The sequence below is a fragment of the Capsicum annuum genome, chromosome 7 (genome assembly GCF_002878395.1).
Source record: "Capsicum annuum cultivar UCD-10X-F1 chromosome 7, UCD10Xv1.1, whole genome shotgun sequence".
Lineage (NCBI taxonomy): Eukaryota > Viridiplantae > Streptophyta > Magnoliopsida > Solanales > Solanaceae > Capsicum > Capsicum annuum.
The window spans coordinates 148,261,036-148,280,664 of NC_061117.1; the positions used below are offsets into that span (position 1 = coordinate 148,261,036).

The following is a 19,629-nucleotide window of genomic DNA, read 5'->3' on the forward strand; positions in this document are numbered from 1 at the left end:
GTGTGGAATGGGGGAGGGGGCAGGGAGATGGGTAAAAAGAAAGGAAGAATAAAAAGGGAAGTATTGAAAAAAATACACGCATCCTGACGGCTTGCAGTCCTTTTGCACAACCCTGACCACTGAGCCAAAGGCTCCATCAATGTCATAGTTATGCAAACAAAGATTTTATAAATTTTGATCTATCCATACGGAATAATTTTTCAACGAAGGGTGTCCACTTGCACACCCTCGATTGGCTGTAGCTCCGCCCATGCATAGCATAATATACAATAGTGTATAACTAATACATCTATTACTTATAAATAGGTTGAAAAAGTGTGCCTGATAAGATATTAGTAATACATAAAGTTAATGCATGTATTGTTTTTTTTAATACATATCTTACCAAACGAGCCCTTAATATTTCACCTTATAGATATAGGACTATTTTGGGCCAAAATATAAAGATAGTAGACTATTTTGAATCAAAATTTGAAAAAAAGTGGATTGTTTTGGAACCTTTGTAAAAGATAAAGGACCATTTTAACTTTTAAGTCGAACAAAACATAGAGACTATTCTGGGACTTTTGCTATCGGTAGAGCAACGTACGTATGCTTGGACGACGAGACTTGAAGAAAAGAGATATCATCAAAAGCGAAAGATAAAACCAAAAATGGATCCTCAAATCTGGCACAAAGTTGCTGCTATATCTGGTACTAATTATTACTTTGGCAGGTGCACACCCTTGGGTGCTACTTTCTTTAGTTCTTTTTCTTTTTCTTTTTCTTTTTTTTGATGGGTTTATAAATAATCCTCGACTGAATAATGGTAAGCTTTGGGAAACAGGTGTAGCTGCTCTTGGTTTAGGAACTTATGGTGCTCATGGATTCAACCCCAAAAATCCCACTTACAAAGAGGTTATGTTCTTTTATTTTACCATTTTTTCTCATAATTCAGTTTAGTATTTTCTTTATTGGGTTTAATGCTAGAAAAAAAAAAAGAATCAAGATTTAATTTTTATATTTTTTCGTTGCAATTGAAAATTGCAGGTGTGGCATACTGCATCATTGTACCATCTGGTTCACACTGCTGCCCTTGTTGCTGCGCCTATCACTAAACATCCAAACATTGTGAGTTCCCTCACTGCATATATATATACTCTCTCCTTTTCAATTTCTTTGTCTGGTTTTGATTTGACATGGAGTTTACAAAAGTAAAGACAACAACAACATACCCAGTATATTCCCACCAAGTGGGGTCTAGAGAGGATAAGTGTACGCAGTCCATACCACCACCTCAAATGTGAGATAGAGAGCTGTTTCCGATAGACCCCCGGCTCAAAATAAAACATTCTAAGATAAGGTAAGGAATAGTAATAGAACAAGATACAATAGAAATCAAGACAAAGAATAGTAAACAAAAGTCGTAATAAAGCATGAAACAAGATGAAATAACAGAAATAGGACACCCACAAAGTAATACCTTATACTAACGAACCAAAGGCACCCACCACCCCCATACCCTCCTACTAGCAGCTCCAACCTATTGACATAGCTCTAAGACTACCATCCCGGCTACCCTAAAGCTCTCCTAACTACTGGCTATGACTCACCCACATGCACTAGCCCTCTAACCTAATTCACGACCTCCATATCTTCCTATCTAGGGTCATGTCCTCATTAAGCTGTAACTGCTGCATGTCATATCTAATCACCTCTCTCCAGTATTTCTTTGGCCTACCCCTACCCCGCCTGAAATCATCCAAAGCTAGCCTCTCACACCTACGAACTGGGACATCCGTGCCCCTCCTCATCACATGCTCGAACCATCTCAGCCTAACTTCCCGCATTTTGTTCTCCACCTAAGTCACTCCCACCTTCCCCAGATAGTCACATTCCTAACCCTATCACCCCTAGTAAGCCCACACAAAAGTAAAAATTACTTTTGAATCTTGTGGTCTTAAACATCTACGTGGAAAGTTTAAATTAACGAGTTTTGGGAATAGGAAAGAGGCTTTGAAACAAAATAAAGAGGAAAGTAAGACAAACAAAGTGACGAATGGAGTATATCTTTGTGACCAGTTTAAAGCGTCCATCCAATTTTTTCCTCTTCACTTTTTCTTGCTTGTAGTTTGGCAATTCAGATTTTATTTTCCTGCAGAATCTAACAAGATTAAAGAAAGACATCACAGATTGAAACAGGGAAACTTTTGGAAAATTGGAAGCACAAAAAAACAAGCTACTTGATGAACTAGCTTTACTTGATCAAGCAGCTGAAAACAGACATTTGTCCCAGCCCGAGAAAGAGAAGTGTTTGTAATTGAGATGTGAACTGGAAAAAATGGCCAAAGCTGAGGAGATTTCGTAGAGGCAAAAATCTAGATGTTTATGGCTCAAAGAAGGCGATAGAAACACCAAATTCTTCCACAGAATGGCTAACTCAAATAGAAGAAATAATTCCATCAATAGGTTGTTGATTGGAGAGGAGATTATTGAGGACAATGAGGAGATCAAATCAGAAATTCTAAGGTTTTACCAAGACCTTTACAAAGAGGAGTAGCAATGGAGACCTAGTGCAAAATTTGAAAATTTGGCCACCATCTATTCTACTGTGAAAGAATGACTGGAAAGAGCTTTTGAGGAAGAAGTGTTGGTTGTAATAAACTCATGTGCCCCCGATTAAAGCCCGGGCTAGGTTGGCTACACATTGACTTTTTATCAAAAGACTTGGGCTTTCACTAAAGTAGAAATCATGGATGCTCTTAATCACTTTCACCAGCGCTGCTACATGGTCAAATCTAGTAATGCCTCCTTTATTGCTCTAGTCCCTAAGAAGAAATGAGCTGTAGAACTCAGTGATTTTAGGCCTATAAGTCTCATTGACAGTGTCTACAAAATAGTAGCCAAGTTCCTAGCGGAAAGGATTAAATTTGTTATCGGAAAGTTGGTCTCAGGAGAGAAAAATGCTTTTCTTAAAGATAGACAATTACAGATGCAGCACTGGTGGCCAATGAATTGCTTGACGCGAGGCTAAAAAGTGGTATTCTAGTATACTTTAGAAGCTTGTTGTTGAGAAAACTTTTGATAAAGTTAGTTGGGCCTACCTACTGTCTATGCTAAAAGAAATGGGGTTTGGGGATAGATGGATCAGATGGATAAAATTCAGCCTCACCACGGTGAAATATTCTATACTTGTTAACAGATCCCCAGTTGGCTTTTTCTCACCACAAAAAGGGATTAGGCAAGGCGATCCCTTGTCCCCTTTTCTATTTATTCTAGCCATGGAAGGCCTAAGCAAGATGCTTGAAAAAACAAGGCAGTTGGAGTGGATAGAAGGGTTTAGAGCAGGCATCAATGACGACAACTCAGTTTCAGTTTCACATCTACTCTACGCTGATGATACCTTGTTTTTTGTGGGGCCGAGAAACTACAAATGCAATATCTTAACCTCACATTGCTTCTTATTGAAGCAATCTCAGGTCTGCATATCAATATGTCAAAAAGTGTTATCTTCGCTGTTAATGAGGTGGCGAACATGGATGAATTGGCTGGAATTATGGGTTGTGGTATAGGCTCCTTCCCCACAACCTATTTAGGTTTACCTCTGGGAGCAAAATACAAGGCTGCTGAAGTATGGAATGGAGTGATAGAAAGGTCGAGAAGAAATTAGCTTTCTGGCAGCTGCAGTACCTCTCCATGGTTGGTTTTAATTAACAGTGTTCTTGATAGTATACCTACCTATATCATGTCCCTCCTTCCTATACCGTCTAAAGTCCTAAGCATCTTGATAAAGTAAGGAGAACATTCCTATGAAAAGGCAATAGTGAAGGTCATAAATTTCATTTGGTGGATCGATCAGAGGTTATCAAACCCAAAAACCGCGGGGGGGGGGGAGGGATTGGGAATCAAAGACTTATCGAAACACAATAATAGCTTGCTTATGAAATGGTGGTGGAGATATAGTCAAAAAACTGCTGGTCTTTGGAAAAGGGTGGTGACTGCCAAGTATGGGAAACAAAATCACTGGAGCACCTGCACTTGCACGGCTCCCCACGGTGTTGGACCCTGGAAACACATAAGTAAGCTCAAAGATGATTTTTTCGTTGATATCTCGTTTTCAGTTGGGAATGGAAATTTAGTGAGTTTTTTGGAATGACAAATGGCTTCTCGACCAACCCTTGAAGATCTCTCACGTAAACCTCCATCGACTAGCTGTGGACCCCGTCTCCACAGTAGCACAAAATAGAGCCTCCTCCTTAGAAGAAATTTGCAAGATTGGGAACTAGAGGAGATCTTTGATCTTTACAGAGTTTTAGAAGATTGCACAATAAATCCCCGAGCCAGTGACAAGCTAAGATGGGGTAGTTCAAGCAAGGGGTCTTACTCAGTCCAGGCAGGTTATAGTAAACTGTGTGCTCAAAATGAAGTGACTGAACGCTGGCCTTGGAAAGCTGATTTGGAGAACTAAACTCCCCGATAAAATCATTTGCTTTACATGGTCAGCCATTAGGGAGGCAATCCTAACTCAAGACAACCTTTGCAGAAGAAAGTTTCAACTAGCAATCAGGTGTTTTATGTGCCAAGATAGCTCAGAAACAGTCAACCATTTGCTTTTGCATTTCTCAGTTGCATCTGATTTGTGGAACATGTTCTTATCAATTTCTGGGGTTAGTTGGGTAGTGCCGCAGAATGTAAAGGAAAATATGGAAAGCTGGAACCTTTGGGTAGTTGACAGAGCCATCAAGAAGATCTGGCAAATGATACCGGCATGCATTTTTTGGAGTATTTGGATGGAAAGAAATCGTAGATGTTTTGATGGGATTTAAACTTCTAACTCTTCTCTGAAGTTCAAATGTTTGATGTTTCTCTTTAGTTGGAGCAATTTAATCCCTGTAAACGATATTATTCCTCTTGTAGATTTCATTAGTTCCTTGTCTTTTGACTTAGCAGCCATACTTTTTGCACACTTAGGGAAATGAGTCAATGTTATGTCTGTAGGTTTTTGTATATAGGAGCTTTCCCTAATTTTCTTTGTACTGTTTTCAGCATCTTCTTGATGCCAGTCAATATAACAATTACTTCATCAAAAAAAAGTTTGGAGGATGGTACCCCACTCAACTTGTTTGAGACTGAAGCATAGTTGTTATTTTTGTAGTTTGGAGGACTGCTAACTGGTGGAATTGTGGCTTTCTCTGGAACGTAAGTATCTCTATTGCGGTGCATCTGTTCATATGTGAATTGACTGATATTAGTGCTTTTGACACTGTTCTACCTTGTTCTAAATTGAGAATCAGCTAGCGTAATCTCAAAGACACTTCCTTTTATAATTTCTGAGTGAAATTCTAAATCGGCTGATCCCACACAGATGTGCATTTCTAAATTATTCTTAGAAGTATTAGGATATCTGCAGATGCAATGCTGTTTCTAATTTATCCGGTGAGAAAGAATGGATATCTACTAGAAGTATTCTTGGAAAGCTTACATCATTTTCAAGAGATCAGTAGTACCAATACAAAGAGGTGTAATAAAGCGTGTGTGAGGACTAGGATACTTATGATAGTACTGGAATTCCCTCCTTCTCTTGTAATTTGTTGACAAGAGCATATCCCTCCTTGTGTTCTGCAAAATGTTATCATGTCTAAACCTTATAAATTCAGCAATTAAATCTACTACAGATATCTATATAACAAAAAGACCCCAGTTAGTCCTGGTTGAGCTTTGGATCCAGCATAAAAACCTGCTACAGTCAAATTGTAAATTGGGGAAGCTAGTCCGATACACCCTAACGATAAACTGCACATTTGTGATGCTAAAAGCTGTTCTGAACAGCAATGTTTGTGATATTCCTTTTGTGTTTCAAATAAAATAAGGCTTTTCGTTGAATTTTCCAGAAATTGGTGAAATTATTGACTATGTGGTTTGGTCTTTAAGTCAGGAAGTCTCCTTCACCGGGATTAAAAATAACTGAATGTTCTAGTTGCACCCGATAGTTCACATCTATGACTACTTGAGCTACATCAGAACCCCATGCTTCAGTTCTTTGTTACTTACTTATAAAAAAAATAACTTAATATCGTCAGAGCTTTTGGATAAACTTTTTGTTAATCATGAAACTCGTATAGCTTTCCATATAGTATGTATTATACATTGTTAATATTTAAGCATATTGTTTGGAATTTTGAATGATTTGCCATGGATCTGCAATTTACTGCTCATATATTTCATCCTCTTTTGGTTGTGGATCCTCTGGTAACTTCTTCATGACTCTTGATATCCTAAACGTCATTCTCGTGATAATTTCTGAAAGCAGTTATTGGCTATTTTGTCTAGTTATGCAAAAACCTTTTTCCCCTAAAGAAATTCATATCTCAGGTTCTATCGAAGGGAAATTTATGAGATGATGATCTTAGTTTGTTAATGAGTAGAGTCAATTTTCAGTAAACGTAACTCATTTTAATTGTGATTGTTGCATTTAGAACTTGTGTGTCAAAATAAAACAAATGAATAAGCAATGACCATGTTGGACCTAAAAACTTATGGATTTGAAAGACTCTTATCACTTGAAAATTTATTAGTTGGATGCTTTGGCATTTATTTAGCTGGACATGGTGAGATGACCTAGGTGTTTCTTTTGAGACAGGCTGGTGGTTTTTAGTCCGCTTGTTTATTGAGTTAGAGATGCATATTTAGTGGTTTAATTTGGTTCGACTTGTCCGATTTCTATAGTATAAATATCAATATGATATTTTTTAGGTTTTATCTAGACGAAAGTCTGCTTGAATGAATTTAAATATGGAGTTCTTTGATGATTGATACTAAATTGATTGGAAGACTTGTTGAGTGAATTCACCCTGAAATTTTTAGTGAGGTTAGGTTCCGGTGGCGTACATCAGAGCTATTAAGGACATGTACGATGGAGGGAAGACGCGGGTGAGGATGGTGGGAGGAGATCCAGAGCATTTTCCGATCGAGACAGGGTTGCATCAGGGATCCACTCTTAGTCCTTTCCTGTTTGCGCTGGTAATGGACGTGTTGACGCGGAATATCCAAGGTGTGGTACCTTGGTGTTTGTTATTTGCGGATGATGTAGTGCTGATTGATTAGACGCGAGTGTGTGTGTATGAAAAATTGGAGGTTTGGAGGCAAACCCTTGAATCTAAGGGATTCAGGTTGAGTAGATCCAAGACGGAGTATATGGAATGCAAGTTTAGTGACTGGAGGCAGGCAGACGATGTGGTGGTGAGGTTGGACTCCCAGGATGTTTGTAAGAGGGATAGTTTTAAGTATCTTGGGTCTATGATTCAGAGGAATGGCGAGATTGATAAGGATGTCTCTAATTGTATTGGAGCAGGTTGGATGAAGTGAAGGCTCGCCTCAGGAGTGTTGTGTGATAAGAAGGTGCCTCTTAAGCTTAAAGACAAATTCTACAGAGTGGCAGTCCGTCCGGCCATGCTGTATGGAGCGGAGTGTTGGTCAGTCAAGAACTCCCACATCCAAAAATTGAAGGTGGCGAAAATGAGAATGTTGCGTTGGATGTGTGGACTTACTAGAGGGGACCGAGTTAGGAATGAGATTATCCGGGAGAAGGTGGGAGTGGCTTCGGTGGAGGATAAGATGCGGGAAGGAAGATTAAGATAGTTTGGGCATGTGATGAGGAGGTGTACGGATGCCCCAGTTCGTAGGTGTGAGAGACTAGCTTTGGATGGCTTCAAGAGGAGTAGAGGTAGGCCGAAGCATTACTGGAGGGAGGTGATTAGACATGACATGGAGCAGCTACAGCTTACGGAGGACATGACCCTAGATAGGAAGGTGTGGAGGGCGCGGATAAGGGTAGAAGGCTACTGTGAGTGTGTGGGTTGTAGCAAGTAGTTAGGTGATTTCTTGTGTAGCCGGGTTAGTAATCTTTGAACTGTGTCCATAGGGAGGAGTCTCTAGCCAGGAGAGTTTGGGTGTGGTGGGTGTCTTTGGTCTGTGTGTGTATGTTCCTACTTGGTGGGTGTCCTATTTTTTAGTCCGTACTTCATAGTGCTCTTATTTCTCTTTTCTCGCATTTTCTATGATTTCCATTTTTGATATTTTTATTCCATATTTCTGTTATGTCATCCATCCTGCTACTTGTTTCATTACGACCTTATTTACTATTCTTTATCTTGAGCCGAGGGTCTATCGAAAATAGTCTCTCTACTTCTTCGGAGGTAGAGGTATGGATTGCGTACATCTTACCCTCCCCAGACCCCACTTTGTGGGAACACACTGGGTATTTTGTTGTTGTTGTTGTTGTTATACGGATTGAAGCACTACCTTTAACGAAATGAAGGTGGTTTGGCATAGGAGAGTCAAATTATCCAGTCTCTGATTAATTTTGGACATAAAGTTGTTGAATTTTAAGAATAATTCAGTAACACAAAGTCTAACCTTGTTAAGAAGATTGATGGAAATTTATTTGGATTGGATGAAAGATTTACACATGATGTTTATTGACCTAGAGAAAATGTATGACAGTGTGTAAAGAAAAGTTTTTTGTGGGTGTTGGAGAAAAAGGAATTCATATATATAAACGTAGAAAAGCCACAAAGGATGTGTAGGAAGGAGCAAGGTTTAGTGAAAGGACAGTTGTAGAAGATACAAATGAATTTCCTATACTGGTGAGTTCACACCAGGGATTAATATTGAGCCTGTGCTTATTAGTTATGGATTAGATATAACAATACACAGGACAAGGTCCCAGTTCTTTTGGAGTTTAAGGAGTAGTTGATTAATTGCTCATAAGCGCACCTTCTGTGTTTGCTGTTACGTAGCAATACTTGGTTTATAGAAAGTCACATGGGGAACATAATGTTCATGTCTTCATGGTCAGCTAATGGTACCTAAACGATCATATCTACCTTCTTTGTTAATGAGATCTGTTTTTCTTTTTCGGGTAGTTGGAAGTTGATTAAAAATTTGTAGAACATGTTATATGTAATCCTTTTCCTCCTTTTGCTTCAGTTATTCCAAGTGGTTTTATGACTCATTCTCTGGAGTAGTCTGCTACTCAATGTAACTGTAAATAAATCTTCAGAGGGTCTTTTGACTACATGCTAGTTGCTACTTCAAATGCTGACTCTTAGGAGCAGCTCCCCACCCTTGCAGGAAAATAGTACTTCCTTTTTCCCTACTTATAACACACTTTTTATTGAGCCAAACACATTGTATACTTATTTACGATGTGATAATGTTTGATGGATAAGATCATGGAATGGTGCTGGAAAGCTGACCATTTGGTATTCACAGCATTCTGGAATAAAAAGATCTATTATTTATCCGGATTTTAGATGTTACTTATCTTCTGAATTGAACATTTAGCAGAATATCCATTTTCACTTCAGTAATGAGTAGGGCCGGGCATATTTTGGTTTAAACCGAAAAAATTGAACCGAAATTTAATTTTGGTTTGGTTTTTGGTTTTTCGGATTGGTTTCGGTTTCAAATTTTAGAAATTTGGTTAAACGGTTTGGTTTTTGGATTTACAAAAAAAGAATTCGGATAAACCGAAAAACCGAAATTATATAAATAATATATTATAAAATATATATATATATATATATATATATATATATATAATTTAATATATATGTAAATATACTAAAAATATAATATAATCTGATATAACATATAAATATATAAATTATAATTATTTAGTAACCCTAAATACTAATATACTGCTTTGCTTTAGACCCTAACATTAACGTGAAGGCTGCAGCGCTCAACCATCCTCAGTTCGTCAATTCATTTGAAATTTCAACGTCGCCAACGACAGTTGTTTGCTCAGTTCGTCACTACTGTCGGCAGTCGCTGCCGAGTGCGGCCATTGCCGTCACGCCAACGACGATGACTCAGCGAGGTCGATATTTGTGGTTATTTCATGCATGTTGAATTAATTATATTTGAGAATGAAAATTAGGATTGAAAAAAAGATTATTTTTCTAGAAAAATCACCAATTTTAAATGTTCACTACTTTAATCTTTAAAATCGAAATAAAAATCCGAAATAACCGAACCAAATTTGTAAAAACCGAACCAAACTGTAGTAATGAGTCTAATTGAGAAAGCAAAATGCTGATATGCTTGCAGGTGCTATGCAGTTGCACTTCTTGAAGACAGGAAATACTCAACCTTAGCTCCTTTCGGTGGCTTTGCATTTATTGCTGCTTGGGCAAGTTTGTTATTTTAGGAGAACGGATGCCCAGAGCTAGCAAGCTGTAGTTGCTAAACTTGTTGATGCTGCAGATTTACTGAGCGTTTGGTGAATAAACGTGCTAGTGACACTTTCCTGTTTCACTTTTTGTAAAATAGTAATGGAACTGGTGGAAATGTCCTGTAAGCATCATTCGACAGTTCGCTCCATATAACTTATCGCTAAAGTTGAAATTTCCCAATGCAAAGTTAATGTTAAGTTTGAGCTTTCATATTGTTTTGCCGTGCCCATGAGCTTGAGTTTTATCTGTACCAAGTGAAGTCACCCAGGCCAATTAAACTGAGGTATGACGATTGAGTTCATTTGGCGCTCGTCTTTTTCATGTCACTTTTAATTTGTTTACAAACACCAACTGAAATTGCTCCGAGTAAAGAAGCACCAAATAGAGAGAAATTAGTGGATGTTACAATTGCATCTAGCAGCCAATATGTCGAATCTTAGTTGCAAAAATGGCTACAACATATAGAATTCAACTGCTCAGACTCAGGATGCATTCAGTTGTTTCTTGGCATAACTGATGAAAACCTCAACTTGGCTTTAAGAGACTGAAAAGCACTTAGCACTAGGGCCTGTACTCGTAATGGCAAGAATTATGACCTATGTGCAAGCAAAAAATTAGCTAGATTTGTTGTTGTATGGAGTACTAAGTAAAGAATTTGTGAAAAAGTATAAAGAAAAAGCAAGTAGTACAATAAAAGTAAAGCTACCTAAATAGCACATGATAGTATATAAGATGTCCATACTGATCTAACATAGAAGATTTCACTTGGTTTCTTTTTCTCCTTGTACTTTAACATGGTTTCATGTGATTGCATGACCTAGACATTCCTTTGGACGCAGAGCGGGTTTTTCCTTTTACTTCTTTTCTCACTTTATTGAGATGTCGTTGGCGCTTTTGGATAGCGACACGGAGACTGAACTATGATTTGAGATGATTTTAACCATTGAGGACAAACTCATTGAGCACCTTTGGGATGTGGGAGGACTCCCCCACTAGTAGAGGATACTCGTTCAATTTCTATCCTTTGTTTTGTTTATACTAAACTTGATCTTTTCCAAACATGACTTTCGATTCCATAGAGCGAGAATCTCCTTTATCAGGACTTAGGAGCATACTCCAACCATTCCTCTAATCGTCTAATTTGGCACTTGTTGGTTGGTTAGCACTTAACAACACAAGATTATATCTGTCATTTGTTTCTGTTCACTAGGGTGACATGGCATAATAAACAAATCATATAAATTGCAGCAAGAACTTTATCCAAATTGAAAAAGAAAACTACTTACTAGGGTCAACTTGAGTAACCATGGCCGCATTGTTGAAGAAACAGGTTCCACCTTTCTTCTTGTACTTCTGGAAGTAATTGTTGAAGGCATAAGAAGCGTGGTCTCTCACTGTGTTTGGGTAATAACAAACCTGGTCCTTCTGAATCTTGCTACAATCTGCACCTCCTTTCCCACATGCCCAATCTAAAGCTACTTGCAACTCATTGTCTGGTGTCTGCTCATCTGCTATGCACCATTCTTCTAGCTGCCCATTCACTATGAAAGCACCAAAACAAAAAAAGTGGAAATAAAATATGACTATCAAATGGCGGAAAACTTAATCTACCAAATAGGATTTGTCAGGTGGTCACTCAACTAGTAGTTATTATCTCAGAAAGTCGCCTTCCTTATTGATTCCTTTTTTTTTATCAACAAGGAAAGTGACTTTCTGAAATAATCACTATTAGTCGAGTGACTATATGAGAAATCAACTCGTTCTAAATGCAAAAGAGTTGGGATTTTACCTGAAATTTTTGTGACAAACATGAAAAGCAGCAGAGCAAGAAAAATTCTTGACATACTTCTCCTCTGTGGCAAGTTGAGAGAGACTTGCTTGGGGGTATGAGAGGGTGGTGGAGAATGTGGCGCTCACTGACAGTTATTACTTATTATTGGTATTTGATGAAGTGCGATGCTATCCACGTCTCACATGCAGGGGTTTAACCAATAAAATTTAGGCTCTACTAAATTGTTTTGATATTTTATTAGAAGAGATTCTGATTTCTGACTGAAACTTTTAAAATCTCATGGGTTGATAGCTAGGGGTTTCCAAATTCAACATGGATAGCATACAAAGATATGCTAGAGTACTGACAATAATGCCCACAAAACTGAACAGTGTTTTAAGTGTAGGCTATATTTTATTAGTAATAGAAAGACCATGGTGCACTAAGCTCCTGCTATACACGAAATTTAGGGAAGACCAGGACCACAAGGGTTTTGGTCACGTGACAATAATTTTATAATGAAAATTACTGAATAAAAAGGTGAGACATTTTCATTTCTCCTAATTTTGTAGCAAGGACAAGAAGTCAAAAAAATGAGTGAAAATGGTTTTCCTCCAAAGTAGAGCTGTCAAAATGGGCATAACCCGTAAGGCTGGCTCAATCCAACCCTTTAATTAAATGGGGTTGGGCTAAGTTTTTTCAATCCATTTAGAAATTAGGCTTATAAGTCCAACCTCACTTGGCTCGTCGGCTTCAGAGGCCTAACCCGTTAGCCTCAGAGGTCAGCCCATAGGCTGAGATATTAAAAATAATTGTTAAATATTTTGAAGTTGGTCATTTATTTATTAGGAATTAGAATTTTGTCAATCTTTTCTAACTAGCTACTTATTTTTTTTTATCCATTCTTTGGTTGATACTATTTTTTTTGGAAGTTCTTAGTGTGTGTTTGAAATGACTTATAAGCTGCTTTTAGTTGTGAACTTCAAAAAGTTGTTTTTACTCGTGATGGTCTAGTAGTTGTTGCCTTTGCTTAATGCAATATTTTGTTCTTTAAATTTAGGCTCTCTTCTATTATAATCTTGCTGCTTTTATTTAGATACTTTGTGTATATCTGTATTTATTATCTTAGCCATATTAGAATTTTTCTATGGAATTTGTAGCTAATTATCATTTCTTTGCTTATTACAATAAATGTCATAAGCTAATTACAACTAAAAGATTGTTTGGTGTGAGGTATAAGAGATAAATAATTCGAGATAATGAAGGACTATTTTATCCCATGTTAGGTGTGAGGTATTAGTTAGTACCGACATTATTTATCGCACCATTTACATCATAATGATGAGATAAATTATCCGTATACATGGTGGAATAACAAATTCCGAGATCAATTATCCCAGGATAACTCTTTCCCAACCTAACAACCTTAAAAGTATTAGTAAGATACCTAAAACATGCTAAAAATTAGTAGGAGACATATGAAAGTGAAACCATAAAAGTTAGTGGTAGTCTAGTACTTACAATATTTCTGTTTACCATGTTTCGTGTTGCTTTTATTGTTTCTAAAGGGTCAACCCATCCCAATCCGTCCCAACCCAAGGGGGAGATGGTTGTTGCGTTGCCAGGGTAGACTATGCATGCCAGGTGTAGATGATTTGAGGCAGTGAATTCTTGCAGAAGCGCATGGTGTGTAGTACTCGATTTATCTGGGGGCCACTAAGATGTACCGCGATTTGCGGGAGATCTATTGGTGGAGTGGGATGAAGAGAGATATTGCAGAATTTGTAGCTAAGTGCTCTACGTGTCAGCAGGTTAAGATTGAGCACCAAAAGCCTAGTGGGTCTATGCAGGAGTTCAGTATTCCCACATGAAAATGGAAAGAAGTGAACATGGACTTTGTGACGGGTTTGCCTTGTACCTGCCATCAACATGATTCAATTTGGGTTATCGTAGACAGGATGACCAAGTCAGCCCATTTTTTGCTAGTCCATACTTCTTATTCAGCCGAAGACTATGCCAAGCTCTACCTCAAAGAGTTGTTTAGGTTGCACAGTATTTCTCTATCTATCATTTCAGACAGAGGTACTCAGTTTACTTCTCACTTTTGGAAAGCTTTTCAGAAGGGTCTTGGTACCCAAGTTCATCTCAGTACAACTTTTCACCCTCAGACAGATGGTCAAGCAAAAAGGACCATTCAGACTCTAGAAGATATGTTAAGAGCTTGTGTTGTTGATTTTAAAGGTAGTTGGGATGACCACTTGCCTTTGACCGAATTCGCATATAATAACAGCTATCATTTTAGTATTCAGATGACTCCGTTTGAAGCTCTTTATGGTAGGAGATATAGATGTCCAATTGGTTGGTTCGAGGTAAGTGAGGCCGCAGTAGTAGGGCCTGACTTAGTGTTGATGCCTTAGAGAAGGTTCAGTTGATCAGGGAAAGGCTTAAAGCAGCCTAGAGCCGACAGAAATCGTATGCAGATGTGAGGAGAAAGGATCTCGAGTTTGAGATTGGCAACTTTATGTACCTAAAGATCTCTCCCATGAAGGGAGTAAAGAGGTTCGACAAGAAAGGGAAGCTTAGTCCCCGATATGTTGGTCATTACAAAATTCTCAGTCGTTTCGAAAAGGTAGCTTACGAGCTTGAGTTGCCTTCAGATCTAGCTTCAGTGCACCCATTATTCCACGTCTCCTTGATAAAGAAGTTCACCGGAGACCCAACAGCTGTCGTTCCTTTAGAAAGTGTAAGCATTCAGAATGATCTCTCTTTCGAAGAGGTCCCAATCGAAATTCTCGAACGTCAGATTCGCAGACTGGGGAACAAAGAAGTTTCCTTGGTCAAAGTTCTTTGACGAAATCAGTTCGTTGAGGGAGCTACTTGGGAAACAGATGCAGATATGCGGACCAAGTATCCTCACCTTTTCTTTGCAAACTCAGATTCAGCTTAAGGTAACAGTCTTTCTTAGATTTACTAGGTTTCATATTCAGTTACAGTTACAAACCTTAGTATCAGTTACCGTTGTATATCATCTTCATGATAGTTATGCATTTATGAATCAGTTTAGCCATGTACTCATACATCAGATGTGCATATTCAGTAAGAAAACTCAGTTTAACAGTAGTTTCATTCATGCAATCATGCTTCAGTTGTGCATGTTCAGTGTGTAAACTCAGTTTATCAGTACTTCTCATCTTAATCAGTCTCATTCGAGGACGAATGTTCTTAAGGGGGAGATATTGTAATACCTCGTATTTCCCTAGCTCGGTTTAACTCTTAGTGCATGAGTATTCCTATATAAAATTTTTAAAATAATCATAATTTTTAAGTTTAAGACCTGCCATTGCGTAGGAAATTCGTTCAACTTTCCAATGATATAAAATTCGCCCAAATTCGATACCCGGACAAAGAGTTAGAGCAATTTTTGTAAAATAGTGTGCCACCTGGTGTAGTACCACATTGCGGAGCCATTCCAAATGGCAATTGTTATTTTCCAGTATGCCATCGAAATAATGACACATCGCGCCAATATTCTAGTCTACAATTGTCAATTTCCAGTGAGGCAACGTGATTCCATCGCGTCGTGCCAATGTCCAATTTTCCAATTGTCACTTTCCAGTGTGATTTTGCGATAACACCGCGTCGCGCTAAGGGTCAATTTCATGTTCGTTTTTTTTACACAGTTCCCAGTCAATTTCTAGTGGCTCACCGTGATGCCACCGCATCGCGATGAAGGCCAAGATTGGATTTTCAGTGATGAAATTATTAAATCATTTCAGGGGTAATTTGATATTTTTTCACGACCCTAATCAGTCCTAAATATGAAATTAAGTCCTAAAAGAGCACTAATTGCTTATTATTTCATTATTCACTCACTCTCTTAAGATTTAAGTTACTCTCTCTCAAATCAACAAAACCCTAGCTTCAAGAATCAAGAACAATCCTAAAGCAATCCTCCAAGAACCTTCAAGAACTCATCTTTTCAGGTATGTTAAGTGTTCATGGGTCTCTTTCACCCATGAAGCCCACATATCCAATTTAGATACAAAGTTATGATCTTTTCAAGTTATTTATGATTTGAAATTGTGATTTAACCATGAAAATTCCATGAATCTTTTCCTATACCAGGTTTTTATGAAATTGATGTTGATTATTACACTCCAAATGTTTAAATGTTGTTGTCCACTGATTTAATTCATGATCTGTGATATTGGTATTGAAATTGTGCTTTTACTACAAGCTTTAACTATTCTCTTGCTTAATGTACACCATGCATATCAAATGTTTGATGAAATGCCTACGAGAGTGGATTTTAAATAAATACTCCCATGTTAAGTTGTTTACTTAGTCTTAGTAGATTCAGAACAGTTTCAGACATATTATGAGCAATATCAGTTCAGTCAGTTATCATAATCAGTTAAACTCATAACAGTTCAGTATTCTGAGTCAATTCAGTTGGGAGTAGGATTTAGCACCGAGTGAGGACAGGGATGGCGGCTTCCCCGTCAAATAGGCAGAGTCGTTAGTAACAGTCCCTGAACTCTAGAACTACGTAGCCAGAGTAGGATAAGATGAGTCACCCATCTGATTAGGCTTGACTACCTTCCAAGGGTCACCCGTCAGATTAGGCTTGACAATCTTAGTCCTTCGGGACAGTACATCAATATAGTGGATTCACACAACCAGCGTTAGTACTCGTGGCATGGTACTGGCACCCTTCCAACTGGGGTTACAGGTTGGACCCCGATTAGCTCAAATTGGGGCATGTCGATTAGATGATAACTCTCACAGTCTCAGTCCAGTAATCAGTCCAGAAATTCAGTTTCGGTTGCTTGGACATAGCATACAGATATTGGTGATTTAGTTATCAGAGTTCAGTGTTTCAGTATTTACAAAATATAATCAGAACGTGTTAATGCTTGGTCATGTATCCTCAGCAGTTACAAATTTCATGTATTCTCAGCATTTATAGACTTCATGTATCCTCAGTTTTTACAGATTTCATGCACTCTATCTAGTATTACATGTTATATCTCTACATACATACATACAGACAACTATTATTTATGTTCATGAAACCAAGCATATCAGCTTACCTCATTTAGTATACCAGTACATTCAAAGTACTGATCACATACTTTTTTTTGTGCTATGATGTATCATATCATAGGTTCGGACACCCAGTTCCCGCATCGTGCCTAGACTTCTCAGACTATCAGCTGTAGCAGTGGTGAGTCCTCATATCTCGATGACATACTATTTTACTTCATATTTTCAGTTTAGTAGCTAGTTGGAGTTAGTTGGGGCCTGTCCCATCAACTTACATTTAGTCAGTTTAGAGGCTTTCAGATATTACAGTCAGTTATTCAGCGTTCAGACTTCAGTTGACATAGTCAAATTATTTTATCTGTTTGGTTTACAGATTCTATCAGTTTTTATTACTTAAAACCTTATGGCTTATCAGTTGTTCTTCCGCGTATATTATATTTTATTCAGTGCTCACAGCAGGTACCAGCTCATGGGTTAGCTTGTGGTTCCTCGGGACTGTAAGCACCGTGTGGCGCCCAGGGTGTATTCTCAGGGTGTTACAGATACGCTGCCTATTTTTTCATCCCACATTGCTAATTCAACCCCAAATCGAATCTGATTCGCACCTATATAAACCTCCCTACTCCACTATTTTAGGAGGTTGGAGGGAAGAGGCATTAGCTAGCTGAGAACCCCGATTGAGAAAGAAATTTTACTAAATTGAAGTTCCTGCGCTAAATTCTTGTAAGATAGTTTGGCTTAGGATTCTGGCTAAGGAATTTTGTTAGACGTTTTTTGGTGGTGTGAAGAGAATTTAACAAGCCCAAAGTCACTGTTTGCTAAGGAATTTTGTTAGAAGTTTTTGGTGGTGCAAAGAGAATTTAACAAGTCCGAAGTCACTGTTTGCTGCTCCGTAAAAGGTAACACATCTTTCTCTTTTTCAATTATTTAGTTATTTGTTCTTCTTCTTCTTTTTATGGCTAACGATTTTTCATAATCACAATTATGGTGGGATTATGTGTTGTAGAAGGCATTGAAGGCCATAGGATTTTTGTGTAATGGTATTTGTTACGTAGTTCCGTTAATTAAATATGTTTGCCTTAATTCAGTTAGCTGGTGTTAGGCTCATGTTTCTTGATTTAGTTCCATCTCAATGTTGCTTATTATGTCTAAATCTTTACTCCGCCCCGAAGAGTAACTAGGACCAATTTAGTCACATTTTTATGTTCCAATTGAACACTGTCCATTATTTATTATTCTCCAAGGATAAGATTATTCTGTTTACCAATCATATGCGGATCGAATAACGATCTTATAAATAAGAAGAACAAAAGAAAATTGTTCAGTTGATTATTCATATTCATAATTTTGCCTTCATTAAAAGTTGAAAATTAAATCTTTATGTGTTTTGAGGTGTAAGAGTGCTCAATGGTGAATTCGAATCATCTATTTTTGCACTCTGCTCATCTTTTGGTTGCTTGAGAACATTAAAGGTTGAATTCTATATATTTTCTAACAGTTTTGGTTCTGAAAATCCATCTGTTGTTTGCCTGACGAGAGATAACAGATCATTTCTTACATTCGCATATTGTTTAGCTAATCTGCAATGTTTTAAGGGAGATCATACATAGATTCTGTGAAGCCTTCTAGAATGTTATTGTTAAATTATGATGTCAGGTCTTATTTTGATTCATTAGGCAATGTTGATGGCTGCCTCATGATTCATCTTACATTCTAAAAAGTTGTAATCAAACCTTAGTATGCAGCAAAATCAAGTTTGATTGCAAGTTGTGAATGAAAATTTGGCTAAGAAATGAGAATCAACGCTTTACTGAATTATGTACTTGTTTGATCTTTTATTTAAACTAAGAGGTGTTAAAGTTGAACCTGCAAGCAAATCCTTCCCCAATTGCAATCTTAAAATTGTGTTTTTCTTAGCTTCCCAATATGAGATAGGAACTAAATTCTACTGATAGTATTTATGTTGTTTAACTGTGAATTTGCCATTTGCTTTAGTTATTTTTCCCTAATTACTTATGGTTTTTTTTCTTTGCACGCGCCTCCTATCTGAGTCCATTGGACTCCATTCCCTCTTTGTATTTATGATGATCCATGGAGGCCTAATATGTTAAGTCAAGCCTCCTCCAAGTCCAAAAATGGACTAAAATCATGAAGATCAAGGTTGTATAAAAAGATATACAAAAGATACATTATATATAGGTTTGGAAAGCTGATATGGATTCAAAAGGGCAAAACATGAGAGAAAGACGCTCGTATACAAATTCGCAAGCTGATATACAGTGTGTGTATACAGCCTTAAAACTGTGAAAAAGAGGATCTGAAATACAGATGGTATACAATTGAAAAAGGGCTGAGAAAAGGCCCATTAAAATAGGCCCAAAATCTGGGCTGATCTGAAATGGGCCAGAAAGGAGCCTAAATCTCATCTTTTCTTCCTTTATTTTCTTGTATTTTTACTTACTTTGTTTGTAATTTAATTTAGTTAATCTAGATGAATCCTCATGGAGTAAGTTTTTTTGTTAAACTTATTTATTTTATTTTGGTCATGTACTATTTTTTAATTTGCTCTATTTAGGCAAACTTAAGCTCAAAGAA

The 19,629-nt window shown here is 37.6% G+C and overlaps 2 protein-coding genes across 4 annotated transcripts; one reads left to right on the forward strand and one right to left on the reverse strand.

Annotated features, from left to right (window-relative positions):
- Window positions 1-479: 479 nt before the first annotated feature.
- On the forward strand, window positions 480-10,427 carry LOC107878119 (transmembrane protein 256 homolog). Of its 3 annotated transcripts, XR_007057643.1 has the most exons (6): window positions 532-693; window positions 827-897; window positions 1,030-1,110; window positions 5,135-5,178; window positions 9,695-9,862; window positions 10,093-10,233. XR_007057643.1 is itself a non-coding variant. In XM_016725004.2 (5 exons), exons 1-5 carry the CDS (start codon window positions 654-656, stop codon window positions 10,190-10,192), a joined length of 336 nt encoding a protein of 111 aa, XP_016580490.1. In that variant the 5' UTR covers window positions 480-653; the 3' UTR covers window positions 10,193-10,427. The 3 variants fall into 3 exon arrangements, 2 of the variants coding, with proteins under 2 accessions (XP_016580490.1, XP_047271185.1); XM_016725004.2 differs by lacking the exon at window positions 9,695-9,862 and having other exon boundaries at window positions 480-693; window positions 10,093-10,427; XM_047415229.1 differs by lacking the exons at window positions 9,695-9,862; window positions 10,093-10,233 and adding an exon at window positions 8,968-9,436.
- A 49-nt stretch (window positions 10,428-10,476) lies between these two features.
- Window positions 10,477-12,356, reverse strand: LOC107878118 (PLASMODESMATA CALLOSE-BINDING PROTEIN 5-like). The gene is made up of 3 exons (XM_016725002.2): window positions 12,007-12,356; window positions 11,504-11,758; window positions 10,477-10,813 (listed from the first exon to the last, which is right to left on the reverse strand). Exons 1-3 carry the CDS (start codon window positions 12,059-12,061, stop codon window positions 10,779-10,781), a joined length of 345 nt encoding a protein of 114 aa, XP_016580488.1. The 5' UTR covers window positions 12,062-12,356; the 3' UTR covers window positions 10,477-10,778.
- Between the last annotated feature and the right edge of the window lie 7,273 nt (window positions 12,357-19,629).

Excerpts from the sequence above, each read along its gene's own strand:
- LOC107878118 (XM_016725002.2), bottom strand. The coding sequence starts at position 12,061 with ATGTCAAGAATTTTTCTTGCTCTGCTGCTTTTCATGTTTGTCACAAAA. Across the intron at positions 11,759-12,006 it reads GTTTGTCACAAAAATTTCAG|TGAATGGGCAGCTAGAAGAA; the intron begins GTAAAATCCCAA and ends GTGCTTTCATAG. Across the intron at positions 10,814-11,503 it reads GGTTACTCAAGTTGACCCTA|GTCATAATTCTTGCCATTAC; the intron begins GTAAGTAGTTTT and ends GCTTGCACATAG.
- LOC107878119 (XM_016725004.2), top strand. The coding sequence starts at position 654 with ATGGATCCTCAAATCTGGCACAAAGTTGCTGCTATATCTG. Across the intron at positions 694-826 it reads CAAAGTTGCTGCTATATCTG|GTGTAGCTGCTCTTGGTTTA; the intron begins GTACTAATTATT and ends TTTGGGAAACAG. Across the intron at positions 1,111-5,134 it reads TCACTAAACATCCAAACATT|TTTGGAGGACTGCTAACTGG; the intron begins GTGAGTTCCCTC and ends TTATTTTTGTAG.